At 43.6% G+C, this 18995-nt stretch overlaps 1 protein-coding gene across 5 annotated transcripts in view; it reads right to left on the reverse strand.

Annotated features, from left to right (window-relative positions):
- The window catches only part of DYM (dymeclin), a 389955-nt gene that overhangs the window by 227526 nt on the left and 143434 nt on the right, over nt 1–18995 (reverse strand). For 2 of the 5 annotated variants that reach the window (XM_073343511.1, XM_073343510.1), the window contains one exon: nt 16819–16857. The exons of the other annotated variants lie outside the window; for them this stretch is intronic. In XM_073343511.1, coding sequence (XP_073199612.1) covers nt 16819–16857 — 39 coding nt within the window. The remainder of the gene's footprint in view (nt 1–16818; nt 16858–18995) is intronic. 5 annotated transcript variants of the gene reach the window in all.

Genomic DNA, 18995 nt, shown 5'->3' on the forward strand with positions numbered 1-18995 from the left:
AGGGTTGTTTGTGATGGTAGGGGGCAGGGTTTCGCAGCCCTGGGTTCACTTTCCCTTCAGCTCTAAGAACTCAACTTCAGAGTTTCAGAATATCACCTGCAAGGGCCAGGAAGAGATTTCCCACCTTCTCCAAGTAATGCATTGTGGGTATTTTTCAAATATCCTTCCTCTGAAGCATCAGGAATGGCCATGGCTGACATGGGACATTGGATGGGGAGGGCCAGGGCCCTTAGGTGGCACCAAGCATTCTCTCTCTCTCTCTTTCCCCCTCTCCCTTTCTCAAGTGCTTGGCTGGCTAGTTCTTTCTCTGATGCTTAGGGTCTAACTGATTGCCATATGTGGGGTTGGGAATAAATTTTCCCCCAGGTCAAACTGGCAGTGACCTTGTGGGGTTTTCGTCTTCCTTTGCAGTATGTGGGTGTTGGTCACTTGCCAGGATTATCTGGGTATATCTCACTTAATCATTTCCCTGGCATTTTGGGGGCCTCAGAAACTGGTGTACCTTGGTCCTTCCTGTTCTCTGCATGTAGCACATACTAGTCTAGTCTCTTGTGGGCTGTAATTCTTTGGTCCAATTTCACTTGTTGGGAGAAGGCCTTCAGGCCAACCCAGGACACGCTGGAGGGATTATATCTCTGGCTGGCCTGGGAACGCTTGGGAATCCCCCAGGAGGAGCTGGAACCTGTTACGGAGGAAAGGGAGGTCTGATCTTCCCTACTCTCCATGCTGCCACTGTGGCCCTCACGAGGAGAAGTGGCATAAAGGAAAAAGAAGAAAAAAGAAGAAGGTTTAGTGCATGGATGCTGGGTAGTGTTGTGGGCCTGTGATATACAGGAGATCAGACGAGATGATAGGCCTTAACTCTGACTATATTAGTGCTTAAAGATGTCACTTAAAACATGTTAGTTAACCCATTTTTAAACATGATCTATATCCCTGGTTTACACATAGCCACAGAGAAGGATAATCCTGTTTCTAGTTGTAATGTCATGCAAGAGATACCATAACAACCCCAAACCCCAACATGTTTCCTATCTAGAGCATGCTTCAGAGTAGTGAGCATATCATGAGATACCCATCTGAAAAAATTGCATCGGACAGGCAAACTGTATGACAAACTCCAATTCAAAAAGTTTTAAAACTACCAAATTATAAAACTGAATATGGAACAAACAGTGAAACCATCAACTCACTCTCAATCAGTGTAGACAAAATGACAACAGGCTGAGTAAGAACAGCTGTTCTTTCCAAAAAAGGACCTAATTCATCAATGTAGGCACTATGCACATGCTTGTGTGTCTTTGCTGAACTGGGCCTAAATTAGTTTCATTTTTTTTGTATCTTAGTTTACAATTAATAGTAACAGGAAGAAAAACACAACAAAGGCTAAACAGCTAATGTGCTAGACCATTGCTTATCACACCACACAATCCTGTCATTGTTTACTTGTGCTCCCCCTTTCTGTTCATTGGATCCACCTATTGTCTCTCATTTTATACGAAGATTGTAAGATCTTTGGGAAAGGGACCATCTTTTTGTTACACACTTGTACAATGCCTAACACAGAGATCCCTAACTGAGGCCCACAGCTACTAACAAAATACAAATAATAAAGAAAGTTTTACAACCTTACACAAAAACATAGTATCACCACATTAAGGCTGCTTTTAAACCTTAGAAACCTGGGAAGGTGCTGCTGCTGATCGAGATTAAAAGTCTGTGAGAAGTATGGGAAAGACTGCAATCCACCTAGTTTGGGATTCAATTACATAATAACTGACTCCATCAGCTATCAGGTCTCAGAACAGTAAACCCCAAGCCAAAAAGAAAACCACAAAATGAGACATAAGAAAGAGGAAATTTTATAGAAAACTCCCCTGGCTTCTACGCACTGTCCTACTTTGTGACTCCTCCTTTTCGGTTTTCTGTTTGGTTTCGGAGGGGCAGGGAGGGAGAGCACATTGTAGCTATGTGTAACTACATTTAGAATCAATAATATGATCTATCAATGGTTATCAGACAGAAACAAGAGAGAGAAACATAGCATGTCAAAAAATTTCTCCTGGCAAAAGACAGCAACATTTATTTGCAGTATTGACTGTGAAAACAAAATGATCCAGCTGGTCTGATGGAGAAAAATACTACCAAAAACAACACATGCTTCAGAGACTGGACAAAGGAGGAAAAGTACAGACAACAAATTTACGAGAAAAAGGATCCAAACATGTAAACTGACTATATAAAAACCTATAAATAACTGTTGTTTCCCAGTAAAACATCAGGAAATGTTTGTATAATAGGTTCTTGATATCTAAAATTTGCAAGTCTTTTACCTTCCAAATTCACCTTTACCAATTTGTGTTTAAAGCAGATTCAAGGGGAAGGACAGAAGAAAATCCATCTATATTTAAAAAGGTTATTCTGCAGAGTTTTCTGGGAAAAATGAGAAATATTGGCACTCAATTCAAATCCAGTTTTTTCACATTTACTTTCATTTTAGAAGGTATTTAAAGTAACAGATCAAGTGGATTGGATTGCTACAGAAACATTTTTAAATGGATATCATGACCAAAGTGTAGATATATTTTAAATGAACGTAGATAACTTCAACCCTACTATTGGCATATTTAAAAATTCAAAGGAAAATTTTAACTTAATCTACTAGCACCAGAGAAATTTTTGGTTAAAACAAAAAATAGCAAGCCAAATTTCTCTCCGTTACATTATGTTTTATTATTTGCAGTGAAATCTAGGAACTGGAGCCCCAGTGCTAGGCAATCTAAACACATGTAATAAAGAAAAAAGCTAATGTCTGCCCTAGCGAGCTTACAATCTTAGCATATGACAAAAGACTCCAGGTGGGGGGGGGGCAGGGAGAGGAGGAAAGAGTTAACAGTATAATAAACCTGTTTCACTAAGGGTATGTCTACACTATGAAATTAGGTCGAATTTATAGAAGTCGGTTTTTTAGAAATTGGTTTTATATATTCGAGTGTGTGTGTGTCCCCACAGAAAATGCTCTAAGTGCATTAAGTGCATTAACTTGGTGGAGTGCTTCCACAGTACCAAGGCTAGAGTCGACTTCCGGAGTGTTACACTGTGGGTAGCTATCCCACAGTTCCCACAGTCTCTGCTGCCCATTGGAATTCTGGGTTGAGATCCCAGAGCCTGATGGGGCTAAAACATTGTCGCGGGTGGTTCTGGGTACATATCGTCAGGCCCCCTTCCCTCCCTCCCTCCCTCCGTGAAAGCAAGGGCAGACAATCATTTCGCGCCTTTTTTCCTGAGTTACCTGTGCAGATGCCATACCACGGCAAGCATGGAGCCCGCTCAGCTCACTGTCACCGTATGTCTCCTGGGTGCTGGCAGATGCGGTACTGCATTGCTACACAGCAGCAGCAACCCATTGCCTTGTGGCAGCAGACGGTGCAATAGGACTGGTAGCCGTCATCGTCATGTCCGAGGTGCTCCTGGTCGCCTCTGTGAGGTCGATCAGGAGCGCCTGGGCAGACATGGGCGCAGGGACTAAATTTGGAGTGACTTGATCAGGTCATTCTCTTTAGTCCTGCAGTCAGTCCTATTGAACTGTCTTATGGTGAGCAGGCAGGTGATACGGATTGCTAGCAGTCCTATTGCATCATCTTCTGCCGGGCAGGCAAGAGATGAGGATGGCTAGCAGTCCTATTGTACCATCTTCTGCCGAGCAGCCATGAGATGTGGATGGCATGCAGTCCTTCTGCACCGTCTGCTGCCAGCCAAAGATGTAAAAGATAGATGGAGTGGATCAAAACAAGACATCGACCAGATCTGTTTTGTACTCATTTGCAAAGCCCCCCTCCCCCGCCTAGGGGACTCATTCCTCTAGGTCACACTGCAGTCACTCACAGAGAAGATGCAGCGAGGTAAATCTAGCCATGTATCAATCAGAGGCCAGACTAACCTCCTTGTTCCAATAAGAACAATAACTTAGGTGCACCATTTCTTATTGGAACCCTCCGTGAAGTCCTGCCTGAGATACTCCTTGATGTAAAGCCACCCCCTTTTTTGATTTTAACTCCCTGTAAGCCAACCCTGTAAGCCGTGTCGTCAGTTGCCCCTCCCTGCGTCAGAGCAACGGCAAACAATCATGCATCTGAGTTGAGAGTGCTGTCCAGAGCAGTCACAATGGAGCACTCTGGGATAGCTCCCGGAGACCAATACCGTCGAATTGTGTCCACAGTACCCCAAATTCGACCCGGCAAGGCCGATTTAAGCGCTAATCCACTTGTCGGGGTGGAGTAAGGAAATTGATTTTAAAAGCCCTTTAAGTCGAAATAAAGGGCTTCATCGTGTGGACGGGTGGAGGTTTACATCGATTTAACGCTGCTAAATTCGACCTAAAGTCCTAGTGTAGACCAGGGCTAAGTAGCACTCAAGAAAAGAAGGGCTATGGAAAGCAGAATACAATTGTCCTAGGTGATTTTATTACACTAAAGCAGCTACAAATACTGTAGCTTGATAATTATGAGAGAGATAATAGACTAATCTGAAGCTGTCGAGGACATAGCCACAGTGATCATGTTATGCTACACCCAACAATAATTTCAGTGTAACCACGTCAAAGATAGCTAGAGAAATGTGATGAATTGAAATCAGGTACCGAGGTTTTACGTTTTGAAATAACTTGGCTTCCTAAAGTTAAGGGAATATTTTGAATCTTTCTAAATCTTCAGAGAATGAAAACTAAAAATTCTTTGGGTCGAGATTTTCAAAAGTGCTCAGCATCCACAAGTGGGACCAGATTTCAAGAGCAAGCAGTCCTTGTTTGGGTACCTAGGTGAAGAGGCTGGATTTTCAAGCAATCATCTTCCTAAAATTTGCACTAGAACAACCAGAGCTGCTGGATACTGAGCACTACTGAAAGTCTGCTCTCTTGTTATTAAATTACACACAGGTAAAAGTTTTAGAACTTTGTCTTACTTCAGAGGATGGTCTGGATTTATCCCAATTCCCTTGCCCCCAAATTATTTATGGTACAATGTGGGTCTACAGTGCTCCAAGCATGTGTTATCTAAATCACAAATTCATAGAGAACTGTGTCAGTTCCCATTTGAGAGGGCAGGTGGAAAGTCTTTTAATGACCACCACTAGTTACTGTCAATGCACAGGTTGATACCCTACTTCTAGAATATCCTGTAAGTCAGCATGCTTTCCTCAGCAAAAGCCTTCCCCCCAGCAAAAGCTCTAGTCTGCACTAATAAAGAAAGCAGGATTCCTGAAGTACTGCCACAGGCTTCCCACCAAGCAAGTGTAACTTATTAAAGAGACACGGTGGGTGAGGTAATATCTTTTATTAAACCAACTTCTGTGGATGAAAGAGACGAGCTTTTGACCTACACAGAGCTCTTTTTCTGGACTGGGAAAGGTACTTGCCTCTCTCGCTAAACACAAGTTGGCACAAACAAGCTATTACCTCACCCACCTTGTCTTGCTAACATCCTGGGACCAACATGGCTACAACAACACTGCAAAAAACTTTTAAAAGGCAGACGAAAATTGAAGAAGTCAGCCTACAACCAAAATAATTTGTGGCTAATCTTTTTTCAGAAGATTTATGATTCCTAGAATGTCAGCAAGAGGAAGACACTGAGAAACTTTGTTGACCTCCACAGGCAAATGAATGGATGAATTTCACTATAGCAGTCCTTGCTGGACAGCCTGGGATGCACCAATAGTTGCTTCAAACAGTGATGCTCTCTCACATCACTGGACAGAAAAGCTGGAAATGAAACACAGTACCTTTGAAAGCCATCCCAAGGGCATCCAAGTGCAATACCAGTAGAAAGGCTTCCTGTGCAAGCAATTTTGCTCACTAGGAAGTCCCACTCACTGAAAGTGAATTCTGCCTCGGAAAAATTATTTGATCCTATGCAAGAATTTTATGGATTTCCCTAAGATTAAAGATACAGCTGAAAACAAATCTGCACAACCCTCTCTTTCCCTTACGCAGCAGTGCCTATCCATTACAAAATACCTATACTAAAAGAGGTTAAGGTGCCACAGTCAAGTACTCGGAAGTTAGGAAATGCCAAAATTAAGAATGCTTGTGCAGCCTTAATTGTCCTGCCCCTATTCCTCTTCTCCTCCTCACCCCTCTATATTCCACTCAGGCAACTTCCTCTTCCGTGATGCCAGGTATCAGCAGGGGGAATTAAGAGTACAGAGAAGACAGTCTCCATGGTCTCAGTTCTGCTGCTTGGAGTCACAGGTCCCCAGCTAACCATAAAGAGCAATTACTAAGCTCCTGCAGCCCTGGGGTTGGAGCATGCTCGGTGAACTCTAAGGGCGCACGTATGTTCAGTGTGGTTGTCATGGTGCTTTGTAGGGGTGGGACGCATTCCGTTTTCATGAAGTGTTCAGACTATTTTTCTCCCAGCTCCCTCTACTGAGCATGTGCAAACAGCTATTTTTCAGAAGCTTATAACTTTGCCAAGTTTGGGTAGATTTTCGTGGGGATAGCAAATAGTACATCCTTGTCCCCAGGGGAGCCCTGATATGCCAAATCTCAAGTGCAGTTCCACTTCATGCAGGCACCAGAGCTTCTCAACAAAAACAGTTGCTTTCCAATGTTAAATTGTTAAAACATTTTTCCTTAACCTTATTCTCAGAAATGGCAGAACCATTTTTGTTCAAATTATCCCCAAAAATTTAGTCTGAGGCAGACACCCAGCATGGAAAATTTCAACTCAAATAGTTAAAGTTTGGCAAAGTTATACACAACTTAAAATGGAGTCTCATTATATAAAGTATCAGGTAACCCTGCCCATGGAAATCACTACTAGCTCTGCCTATAATACAAATAATAAGATGATGGAAATGGCACTTGTGTGTATGTGTGCGAGATTTTGGTTCCGACAATGGTGCTACAGTGATTGGCCTGCAGATTGAAGTCCTATTCCTAGAACAGGTGTATCATGGTCAAACGAGTAAAATCTTCACCACAACTTGCCTCAACCTTGACTGCATGGGACTACCTCTAAGGCTGAGTGAGTCTAGTCCTTGGTCTCCCTGTTGTTTCTTCAAGAAGAACTTAAATGATTGCCAGTGCTGATAGGTTGTTTTCTATTCATGGCTGCCTCTTGCTTGGCTCTAAGAACTGAAATCAACGCCACAGACATCAGATGGTAACAACTTTCTGTCACTAGTCACCCAGGCTGGATTGAAACCAGTGACATGGAGATGAAAAACATGATACCCCATTATCAATCCTCTGATCTATCTAATCCAGGGGTGGCCGACCTGTGGCTCCGGAGCCACATGTGGCTCATCAGAAGTTAATATGTCGCTCCTTATATAGGCATGAAGTCCAGGGCTGGAGGTACATGTACTTTCCAATGTACCGGGGGGTGCTCACTGCTCAACCTCTGGCTCTGCCACGGGCCCTGCCCCCACTCCACCCCTTCCCGCCATCTCCCCAAGCCTGCCATGCCCTCACTTCTCCCCCCACACCCTCAGAGCCTCCTGCATGCCACGAAAGAGATGACTGGGAGGTACGGGGAGGAAGGGGGAGGCGCTAATCGGTGGAGTTGCCAGTGGGTGGGAGGCGCTGGGAGCGGGTGGAGGGGGAGCGGATCAGGGGCTGCTGATGTATTACTGTGGCTCTTTGGCAATGTACATTGATAAATTCTGGCTCCTTCTTAGGCTCAGGTTGGCCTCCCTGATCTAATTCCTATTAAATCCCTTCTTTTTGGGGGGGCTGAGAGGGGAGGTGTAGGGAGGTCACGTTCAATGGATTTGCAGCAGCATATTTAAATATGTAAAACTTAATAGGGTACAGACCCTTAGACAAAATGGAATCTGATTCCAAGCATTATTTTTATACATATTTTACACAAACAAAAATACAGACGAAAAATAGCACAACACTGAAAACATGGAAAGTGCGTGCCAACTTTCACCAACTTCGGCAGTTAAACCTTGAATTAGAAAATAATAAAAAGAAAGTTTTGGTTCTGGGCAATGATTTGATATTTGCCAATTGCACTTAAATATATTAATCAAGGGTAAGGTCTGACTGTATACAAGGATTTGCATTTTCCCCACAGGACAGTGTTGAAATCATATTTGTCTTAACATTTTTTCATGCACATTCTCAGACCTTAAGACCTCCTAAAGGTCTTGTCTTTCCTTCACTGTCCACAAATTGTTACCACAGGGCAAGGGATCCCTTTGGCTTCTCCTCTTCATAAACATTTCATAATGATGGTTGTCATTAAAGGTCTGGTGTCAGCTCTCTGTGAGAGATGTTTGGAAGTACATATGGGGTATTTTCTATGACTCAGTCTTAGATTATACTGTTTACGGTATTTCTAAGCCTACACTTAGAGAAACAGAAATTACTAGCTTACCACAATTTTGATTCCCCACCAGACTAGATCAGGCACTGGATGTTGCTTCAAGTTACATTATCGTCTTCAAGACTGAAAGACTGCACACTGCTCTCTTACCTACCTGATCCACTTTCTTTTCATAAACTGAATGTTTCAATTTCTAGCTAAGCTCTATCTTGTGCCACTGTTTTGAAAGCCCGTGCACACAAACCCTTCAGTATATTATACAAAACCTTTGTAGGCCTTCAAAATCTGTGGCTGTCACTTTTATAGAGAACTGATTTTTAATGAATAAATGGTTTTGTGTAGATGGATATGAATATTTTAATATCTGTGAAAATACTGCATTTTTTCCTAGTGTTCACTTATTATTTGTGCAATTGTCAGTTTCAGTTAACTTCATGAAAAACAGACAAACTGGTATCATTGCCAAGCTCTTCAAGTACTTACATCCTCTGTCTAATAAGCTATCTCCAGCTGCAGTGTACAGAACTGACAGGGTGAGTTAAGATAGCAAGGTCTTGTGACCGACCCCTGTACATCACTGGCACCAGAGAGACTAGACCAAGGCTCCAGCCTCCAAGTCTTGGCATGACTACTTCCTGACTGACTGGACACATTTCCAAAGCTTCCAGATCCTCTTTCACTCTCTCTTCTTCTTGGCTGGTCCCTTTTACCTACTGTAATCACATTTACTGAGGTTGGTTGTTTATTTAGTCACTTTTGACAAACAATTTAAACTCCATATATTTAAACAGCGTGATAAAGTTCCTCCTCTGCCTCCGTGAATCCTGTGCTTATTGGCGGATTTGCTTGTCTCAGAGATTCACGGCAGCCCTCAGTTTGGCCACTCGTGCTAGTGGCTCAAACCTGCCGTCCACTCAGCTAACCTCATCACTGGCCAGCATGGGGGAATGGAGAACAATCCCCACAGTCTCTGTGTCCCACCTAGTGGGTGGGGACAGCGCAGATCCTTTCCAATTTAGACCTTCCCTTCTGGTGTTTGTCACAGGCCAGGTCAACTCCTCCTGTGTCCGATCAGGAGTTGGGGGGATGGGAGGGAACCCGGGCCCATCCTCTACGCCGGGTTCCAGCACAGGGCCCTGTGGATAGCAGCTGTCCACAATGTTTCCTGTATCAGCTGCGTGACAGCTACAACTCCCTGGGCTACTTCCCCATGGCTTTTCCCCCAGCACCTTCTTTATCCTCACTGCAGGATCTTCCTCCTGAAGCCTGATCACGCTTGAACTCTTCACTCCTCCAGCAGCACGCCTTCTCACTCCCTGCTCCTGGCGCGCCCCCCACTAACTGATGGGAGGTCCTTTTTAAACCAGGTGTCCTGATTAGTGAGGAGGGCTTTAAACCTAGTGAGGAGGGCTTTAAACTAGGTTCACTGGGGGAAGGAGACCAAAGCCCTCAGGTAATTGGGGAAGTGGGATACCGGGAGGAAGCAGGAGCGCGCAAGAGGGCAGGGCTCCTGCCTCATACTGAGAAAGAGGGACGATCAGCGAGTTCTCTCAAGTGCCTTTACACAGATGCAAGAAGCCTGGGAAACAAGCAGGGAGAACTGGAAGTCCTGGCACAGTCAAGGAATTATGATGCGATTGGAATAATAGAGACTTGGTGGGACAACTCAGATGACTGGACTGTTGTCATGGATGGATATAAACTGTTCAGGAAGGACAGGAAGGGCAGAAAAGGTGGGGAAGTTGCACTGTATGTAAGGGAGCAGTATGACAGCTCAGAGCTCAAGTATGAAAGTGCAGAAAAACCTGAGTTCTCTGGATTAAGTTTAGAAGCGTGAGCAACAAGGGTGATGTCATGGTGGGAGTCTGCTATAGACCACCGGACCAGGGGGATGAAGTGGACGAGGCTTTCTTCCAGCAACTCACGGACGTTACTAGATCGCAGGCCCTGGTTCTCATGGGGGACTTCAATCACCCTGATATCTGCTGGGAGAGCAATACAGCAGTGCACAGGCAATCCAAGAAGTTTTTGGAAAGGGTAGGGGACAATTTCCTGGTGCAAGTGCTGGAGGAACCAACTAGGGGCAGAGCTCTTCTTGACCTGCTGCTCACAAACCAGGAAGAATTAGTAGGGGAAGCAAAAGTGGATGGGAACCTGGGAGGCAGTGACCATGAGATGGTTGAGTTCAGGATCCTGACATAGGGAAGAAAGAAGAGCAGCAGAATACGGACCCTGGACTTCAGAAAAGCAGACTTTGACTCCCTCAGGGAACTGATGGGTAGGATCCCCTGGGAGAATAACATGAGGGGGAAAGGAGTCCAGGAGAGCTGGCTGTATTTTAAAGAATCCTTACTGCGGTTACAGGGACAAACCATCCCGATGTGTAGAAAGAACAGTAAAAATGGAGGGCGACCAGCTTGGCTTAACAGTGAAATCCTTGCTGATCTTAAACACAAAAAAGAAGCTCACAAGAAGTGGAAGATTGGACAAATGACCAGGGAAGAGTATAAAAATATTGCTCGGGGACGCAGGAGTGAAATTGGAAGGCCAAATCACACTTGGAGTTGCAGCTAGCAAGAGATGTTAAGAGTAACAAGAAGGGTTTCTTCAGGTATGTTAGCAACAAGAAGAAAGTCAAGGAAAGTGTGGGCCCCTTACTGAATGAGGGAGGCAACCTAGTGACAGAGGATGTGGAAAAAGCTAAGGTACTCAATGCTTTTTTTGCCTCTGTCTTCACGAACAAGGTCAGCTCCCAGACTACTGCACTGGGCAGCACAGCATGGGGAGGAGGTGACCAGCCCTCTGTGGAGAAAGAAGTGGTTCGGGACTATTTAGAAAAGCTGGACGAGAACAAGTCCATGGGGCCAGATGAGCTGCATCCGAGAGTGCTAAGGGAGTTGGCAGATGTGATTGCAGAGCCATTGTCCATTATCTGTGAAAACTCATGGCGATCGGGGGAAGTCCCGGACGACTGGAAAAAGGCTAATGTAGTGCCCATCTTTAAAAAAGGGAAGGAGGAGGATCTGGGGAACTACAGGCGAGTCAGCCTCACCTCAGTCCCTGGAAAAATCATGGCGCAGGTCCTCAAGGAATCAATTCTGAAGCACTTCGAGGAGGGGAAAGTGATCAGGAACAGTCAGCATGGATTCACCAAGGGCAAGTCATGTCTGACTAATCTAATTGCCTTCTATGACAAGACAACTGGCGCTGTGGATGAGGGGAAAGCAGTGGACGTGTTGTTCCCTGACTTTAGCAAAGCTTTTGACACGGTCTCCCACAGTATTCTTGCCAGCAAGTTAAAGAAGTATGGGCTGGATGAATGGACTATAAGGTGGATAGAAAGCTGGCTAGATTGTCGGGCTCAACAAGTAGTGATCAATGGCTCCCTGTCTAGCTGGCAGCCGATATCAAGTGGAGTGCCCCAAGGGTTGGTCCTGGGGCCGTTTTTGTTCAATATCTTCATAAATGATCTGGAGGATGGTGTGAATCGCACCCTCAGCAAGTTTGCAGATGACACTAAACTGGGAGGAGAGGTAGATACGCTGGAGGGTAGGGATAGGATACAGAGGGACCTAGACAAATTAGAGGATTGGGCCAAAAGAAATCTGATGAGATTCAACAAGGACAAGTGCAGAGTCCTGCAATTAGGACGGAAGAACCCCATGCACCGCTACAGACTAGGGACCGAATGGCTCGGCAGCAGTTCTGCCGAAAAGGACCTAGGGGTTACAGTGGACGAGAAGCTGGATATGAGTCAGCAGTGTGCCCTTGTTGCCAAGAAGGCTAATGGCATTTTGGGATGTATACATAGGGGCATTGCCAGCAGATCGAGGGACGTGATCGTTCCCCTCTATTCAACATTGGTGAGGCCTCATCTGGAGTACTGTGTCCAGTTCTGGGCCACACACTACAAGAAGGATGTGGAAAAATTGGAAAGAGTCCAGCGGAGGGCAACAAAAATGATTAGGGGACTGGAACACATGACTTATGAGGAGAGGCTGAGGGAACTGGGATTGTTTAGTCTGCGGAAGAGAAGAATGAGGGGGGATTTGATAGCTGCTTTCAACTACCTGAAAGGGGGTTCCAAAGAGGATGGATCTAGACTGTTCTCAGTGGTAGCTGATGACAGAACAAGGAGTAATGGTCTCAAGTTGCAGTGGGGGAAGTTTAGGTTGGATATTAGGAAAAAAATTTTCACTAGGAGGGTGGTGAAACACTGGAATGCGTTACCTCGGGAGGTGGTGGAATCTCCTTCCTTAGATATTTTTAAGGTCAGGCTTGACAAAGCCCTGGCTGGGATGATTCAGTTGGGGATTGGTCCTGCTTTGAGCAGGGGGTTGGACTAGATGACCTCCTGAGGTCCCTTCCAACCCTGACATTCTATGATTCTATGATTAGCTTGCCTGGCATAACTGAATCTTGAAAGTTCTTAATTGGCTCCTGGTATCTTGATTAGCTTGCCTATCTTAATTGGTTCTATCAGGTTCCTGATTGCTCTAGGGCAGCCCCTGCTCTGGTCACTCAGGGAACAGAAAACTGTTCATCCACTGGCCAATATATTTGCCTTCTACCAGACCCCTATATCCCACAGGTCTGGGTCTGTCACAATAGCCATACACCAAAATACTTAATTGTATTTTTATCAATTAGAATTACATTTGACATGATTGTTTTTTACACCTCATAATAAAGGTTATTCTGAGACAGTAATGTTACCAACATCCTTGAAGGGAAAAAAATGACATTGATTACCCAAGTATTATACGGCACTTAAAACATAAAATATTACCCTTGCAAAGAATAGGTACTGTACAGCTACAGACCCATCCTTACAAGTTAACCATTTTAGTTCTTGAAACAGGGACCTTATATAGTAAGTTATTACACACACAGCAGTAAGTTTAATAGATCTTGAAATAAGTTCTAATGGTTACAACATGGCACTAGCAGTCAGGACTCTGGGATTCTGGTTCTAAAGCCAACTCACTGTGTAATCTTAGTCAGGTCACAACCTTTTCGTTTCCTCTCTTTCCCCACCATCTATAAAAGGAGAGTAAAACCTAAATACACTTGTTGGATAATCTGTAAAACATCTGGGTGCCCTCGGATTGAGGGTGCTATATGTGGTCTTGTGGTTTAAGGCACTGGACTGAGATTCAGGAGCTATGGATTAATTTTCTGGTTCTCAGACTTTCTGTGCAACCTTAGGCAAGTCACTTAGTCAACAGAGCAATAAACAATACCATGAGTCTTCTTCATCGAAGCCATAATTCAGCAAGGTACTTGATCACATGCATTACTTCAAGCACTGAACAGTCCCTTTGGCCCTAATGGGACTACTCCCGTGCATAGTTCTGCACTTGCTAACATACCTTGCTGAACTGGGGCCTGAAAGAGTATTTCTGAACATAAAACTGGTTTCCAGAAATAATTCTTGAATTAAGACTAAGGAACAGAGGCCATGTAAAGTAAATTGTCCAAGTCACCTGATTACTATTTATATAAACAAAAGCAGAGTTGCATGAGGCTACAGTACAGGTCACCTGACAGACTAACCTTGCTGAAGCTACAGACAGCTACTATGTATATATGATTCCAATTTGCTTTAAGAATCTGTAATGATTCTAGAGAAGCATTAGAGAAAGAATGAGTGAGTTCCAGTCCCAATTTATGGATGGATGCACAAGAGTAGAAGAGACCTACATTTTGGAGAATAACTCCACCCTGGATATGGAAACTTTCAATTACAATGATTTTGAGAACTGGCTCTGAAGCAGAAACGAACGCAAGCATGAAAATCCAACAAAAAGATGGATCATATTAACAGAAATATTATAATCAGCAAGGCACCAAAATAATCAGCACCATAAAATAGCCAGCGTCCAATTTAGAGGTAATTTGTGAATTGTATGAACAACTGTGAAGCCAGGATGGAAACTGCACAAACCAAAAAATAGTTTTCAGTGCTACTAAAAATCCTCTCTCCTTTCAGCCTCTTGTCACATATAATTTCATTAGCTCTCAAGATGCCACAAGATCTTCCAAGACAAGACCTGATTGTTCAATAATAAAAATTATAGTTTCCCCAAAAGGCAAGTAAATAAGCCACATCTTCCAGTCAGTATTGAAAAATTAATGAAAAGACCCATAGGCTTCATATTGAATAGCTCATGTCTTTATTTTCAACACAAGATCTCATATTTTCCAAAAGCTTTTTTTTTTTTAAAAAAGGGACTTGCCACTGACTTGTATGAAAGTGTGCATTAGAAGCTTATAATCAAACCCAAACCTGCCTGACAAACTTACAAGTTATTTATTGGTCAAGCAGTCAAATAATTTATTTCAAAGTATTTATAGATATGCCTTTCAGAAGTTTTAGGTACATTTGTTTTAAAAAGAAGAATTAAACTGATCCACTGCAACATCTGTGGTGCCTGGAAACTTCTCCATCCATGGCAGGAATAATTTGTCTCAGACTGCTCTCCCCCTGCAGACTACAAATTTTGTACACGTGAAGTCTTGCCACAACCAATTTCTCTCTCTTTCAGAAGCAGAAAATCCCTACTCCAGAACAGGATCTGGTATCCTTCCTTTCTTTCTTTCTTTTTTACACACAAATCCACTTGCACCAATATTATACAATTAAAATGTGAATTAATCCAAGGAACAAAAGGTTTATCCAGCCCCGAAGCATCCTGTTATATTGTAATTGAGTGTTTTTATAGTGCGCCCAAAATTGACTTGATATACTTCCATAACATTACACATGTATGATGTGGAAAAAAAATACAATAAAAGATTGTGAGATACTCAGATGCTATAGTACTGACGCTTTGTAAATCAGTTATTGATCCAGCAAGGGATAAGCTAAAGATGATGTAACACTAACAATACAGGTATAATCATTAATTTCTATTAGTGTAGCATCTATAAGCCCTAGTCATGAACCAGGACCCCACAACACTTCAAGAATAGACATGGGTATAGCTGTATAAGGGTGCTTACACTGTTACAGCTTATTTCCTTAAGGGAAAGATGATAAACTACAATATTAGTTGCGACAAAAAGAAAAGGAGTACTTGTGGCACCTAAGAGACTAACAAATTTATTTGAGCATAAGCTTTCGTGAGCTACAGCTCACTTCATTGGATGTTCACGAAAGCTTATGCTCAAATAAATTTGTTAGTCTCTAAGGTGCCAAAAGTACTCCTTTTCTTTTTGCGAATACAGACTAACACAGCCGCTACTCTGAAAGTTGTGACAAAGTTCCTCCTCTACCTTGGTGGGTATTGTGCTTATTGGCAGATTTGCTCGCCTTGGAGCTTCACGGCAGCCCTCAGTTTGGCCGTTTTCGTGAACCCACAGTCCAGGTCAACTCCTCCTGTGTCTGACCAGGAGTTGGGAGGTTTAGGGGGAACCCGGGCCCGCCTCTACTCCGGGTTCCAGCCCAGGGCCCTGTGGAATGCAGCTGTCTAGACTGCCTCCTGGAAAAGCTGTGCAACAGCTACAACTCCCTGGGCTACTTCCCCATGGCCTCCTCCCAACACCTTCTTTATCCTCACCATAGGATCTTCCTCCTGGTGTCTGATAATGCTTGTACTCCTCAGTCCTCCAACAGTATGCGTTCTCACTCTCAGCTCCTAGCACCTCTTGCTCCCAGCTCCTTACATGCGCACCACAAACTGAAATGAGCTCTGTTTTAAACCCAGGTGCCCTGATTAGCCTGCCTTAATTGTCTCCAGAAGGTTTCTGATTGTTCTGGAACCTTCCCTGTTCCCTTACCCAGGGGAAAGGGACCTACTTAACCTGGGGCTAATATATCTGCTTTCTATTACTCTCCTGTAGCCATCTGGCCCAACCCTGTCACACAGCATAAAACATCTTTATACCAATATGACTACATCACAGTCAGGATTCCCAATTCATCTACTTCAGTAGAAAGTCTCACGTCCCTAATGAAAATAATTAAATCGGTACCAAAACCATGTGTAAACCAGTTTAGATGCTCAAGCAGTTTCTGTAAGCCTCTCTAGCTAGACTGATCAGTATTAGGTGCAGACATGCATGAGAGAAATAAATGCTGTAATGTTTAATTGCTGCTCCATTAACTGATTAAGTAAAATCTTCATTTAAGACATCAGTGCTGTAGTTAAAAGGGACCCCAAAATACATTCAGAACAAATTTCTGAACACACATATTCCATATATTAACCACTATGGCGCAAGCTTTTATTACCTCCCACACTTCTCACACAGACATTAGAGTTTAACGATAAGTCGCCCACATGCATGTATGATTATAATTTATGGATGATGGACCATGTTCAATTCTGGCCAAAAGCATTTGGCATTCTAGCAGATTATTATGTCCCTTCCTACGCTTAAGAAAGAATACAATAATGATTTACATAATGAACACCATACTTCATAAGGAATTATGTCTAGCACTACACCCACACTACCAGAGAGAAATATAAATTACCTTTTATAAAGTCTTTCTTCCTTTTCTGCAATCTGCCTCCTAATGAGAAGAAATTGTTAGCAAAAATGTCAAGCCTACAAAATGCAGGGATTGTCAAAATCTAACATTATACAGTGTGTGTAATAATTACACATTTGAATTTGAAGGTTGCCATCTGTAGTGGTTGGCATGTGTTTGTTCTAAAGCACTCTTCAATTCTTAGTGAAAATTAAATTTCAAATCCACTAACTTTATGGGTCAAAACGTACTCAGAAGCAAACAATTCCATAGATCAGATGCTCCATGAACACAACTTCAATTTTCAGCTATGCCAGTTTATAGCACATAGAGATGATCCTGAGAATGGTATGAGTGATCTAAACATCAGAGAAAGTCACAATGCAAAGTTTAAAAGGTCTATGATTGGGTAGGAAGAAAGAAGGCTGAAGAAGAGAGAGGAGGGACATGGCAATGGAAAGAAAAAGAAGTTACTCGCTTTGGGCAGTAAATGTGTGTCCCTATGGGTGACTCCACTGTAAGTGTGCTTGTGTCCCTGTGCTACTGATCAGTAGCAGTGCTCATTAGGCCCACAAATGCACTCTCTTCGTGCCCTGCCACGAGGCTAGCCAGTAAGAGCAGGTTAATTTCCCCCCCACCGCCGGTCCTTCTCTATCACAGAGTCATTGACAAGAACTCGGAACTAGTGGGAAGGAGAGTGGGTTGCGGGGCACCCATAGGGACACACATCTTGAAGAACCATTGTTACTGCACAAGGTGAATAACTTCTTCAAGTAGTGTCCCTATGGGTGCTCCACTGTAAGTCACTCCCGAGTAGTATCCCTCCTGGAGGGCTGGGACACTGGAGTTGGGTCAGCTACAATGACAATACTGTGGAGCTGAAGATGGCATTGGAGGCAGAGTCCCCAGTAATCGCATAATATTCTGTGAAGGTGTGGACTGATGCCCATGTTGCTGCTCTACAGATTTCTGAGATAGGGACATTCCTGAAGGCGGCAACAGATAAGGAGGTTGACCTCTTTGAGTGTGTGTGAATGCTATCTGCAGATCTGATAGCTTTGTTTAATGCAGTTCAAGACCCATTTGGAGAGTCTCTGGGCTGATATTGCTGAGCCCTTAGATCTTTCTGCAATAGAAAGGAAACGTTTAGGAGATCTCCTGAAAATGTTTGTCCTATCCAAGTAATATGCTAGAGCCCTCCTGACATCTCGCATGTGTAATACAGCCTCCCTGTTGTCGCAGTGAGGCTTGTGATAGAAAATTGGAAGGTGAATCAATTGGTTCATGTGGAATCCCCTTACTTTAGGGATGAATTTTGGACGTGGCCTGAGAGTAACCTTGTCCTGAAAGAATACTGTGTATGGGGGGGATGTACCATCTGAGCCGCTATTTCTTCTATTTTCCTAGCCGATGTGATTGCTATCAGGAAGATCGTCTTCACTGAAAGGTATGCAAGCAAGCAGGTGGCCACAGGTTCGAAGGGAGGTCTAGTCAGGCCTTTCAATAGCAGGTTCAGGTCCCACATGGGAGTAGAATGTTGGTCGGGTGTGATATCACTGAGTAATCCTCTACTTGGTGGTGAAAAACTTCTATAGCCACCAAGGGAGCAGAGAGATAGTTCAGAATTTTTTTTAGAGTCAGTACATAGTCTAAGATCTCTGGAAGAGTCACAGATGTCAGGGAGATTTGATGAGAAGTACGCCAAATCCAAAACCTGGACCACTTTTGTGGTTAAGTCCGGTATGTTGAGGACTTCCTACTGTTTCAATGTGTCTTGTATCTCCTTCAAGCAGGAGCTCTCTATATTTTGGAACCATGAAGGATCCATGCCTTGACACAAAGAATCCCCAGGTCAGGATGTAGGGTGCATCCTTTGTTCTACGAGAGGAGGCATGGAGTGGATTGGAGACACTGGCGGGCAAGTCGCGAGTTGTAACAGGTAAGGATAACAGGTATGTCTCAGCAAAGTAAGGAGCAATCAGTATGATGTGTGCTCCTTCTCTTTTTATTTTTAATAGGACCTTCATCTGTAGAAGGAACAGAGGAAAGGCATAGAAAAGGTCCCTGCCCCCAGGGAGAAAGAGTGTTGCCCCATCCCTTCTCTGGAGCAGTAGCGTGAACATTTCTTGTTCAGGTAAGTGGCAAACAGATCTGTGGTAGCCAAATTGACAGGAAACAGT

This window comes from Lepidochelys kempii, chromosome 5 (genome assembly GCF_965140265.1).
Source record: "Lepidochelys kempii isolate rLepKem1 chromosome 5, rLepKem1.hap2, whole genome shotgun sequence".
Taxonomy (NCBI): Eukaryota; Metazoa; Chordata; order Testudines; family Cheloniidae; genus Lepidochelys; species Lepidochelys kempii.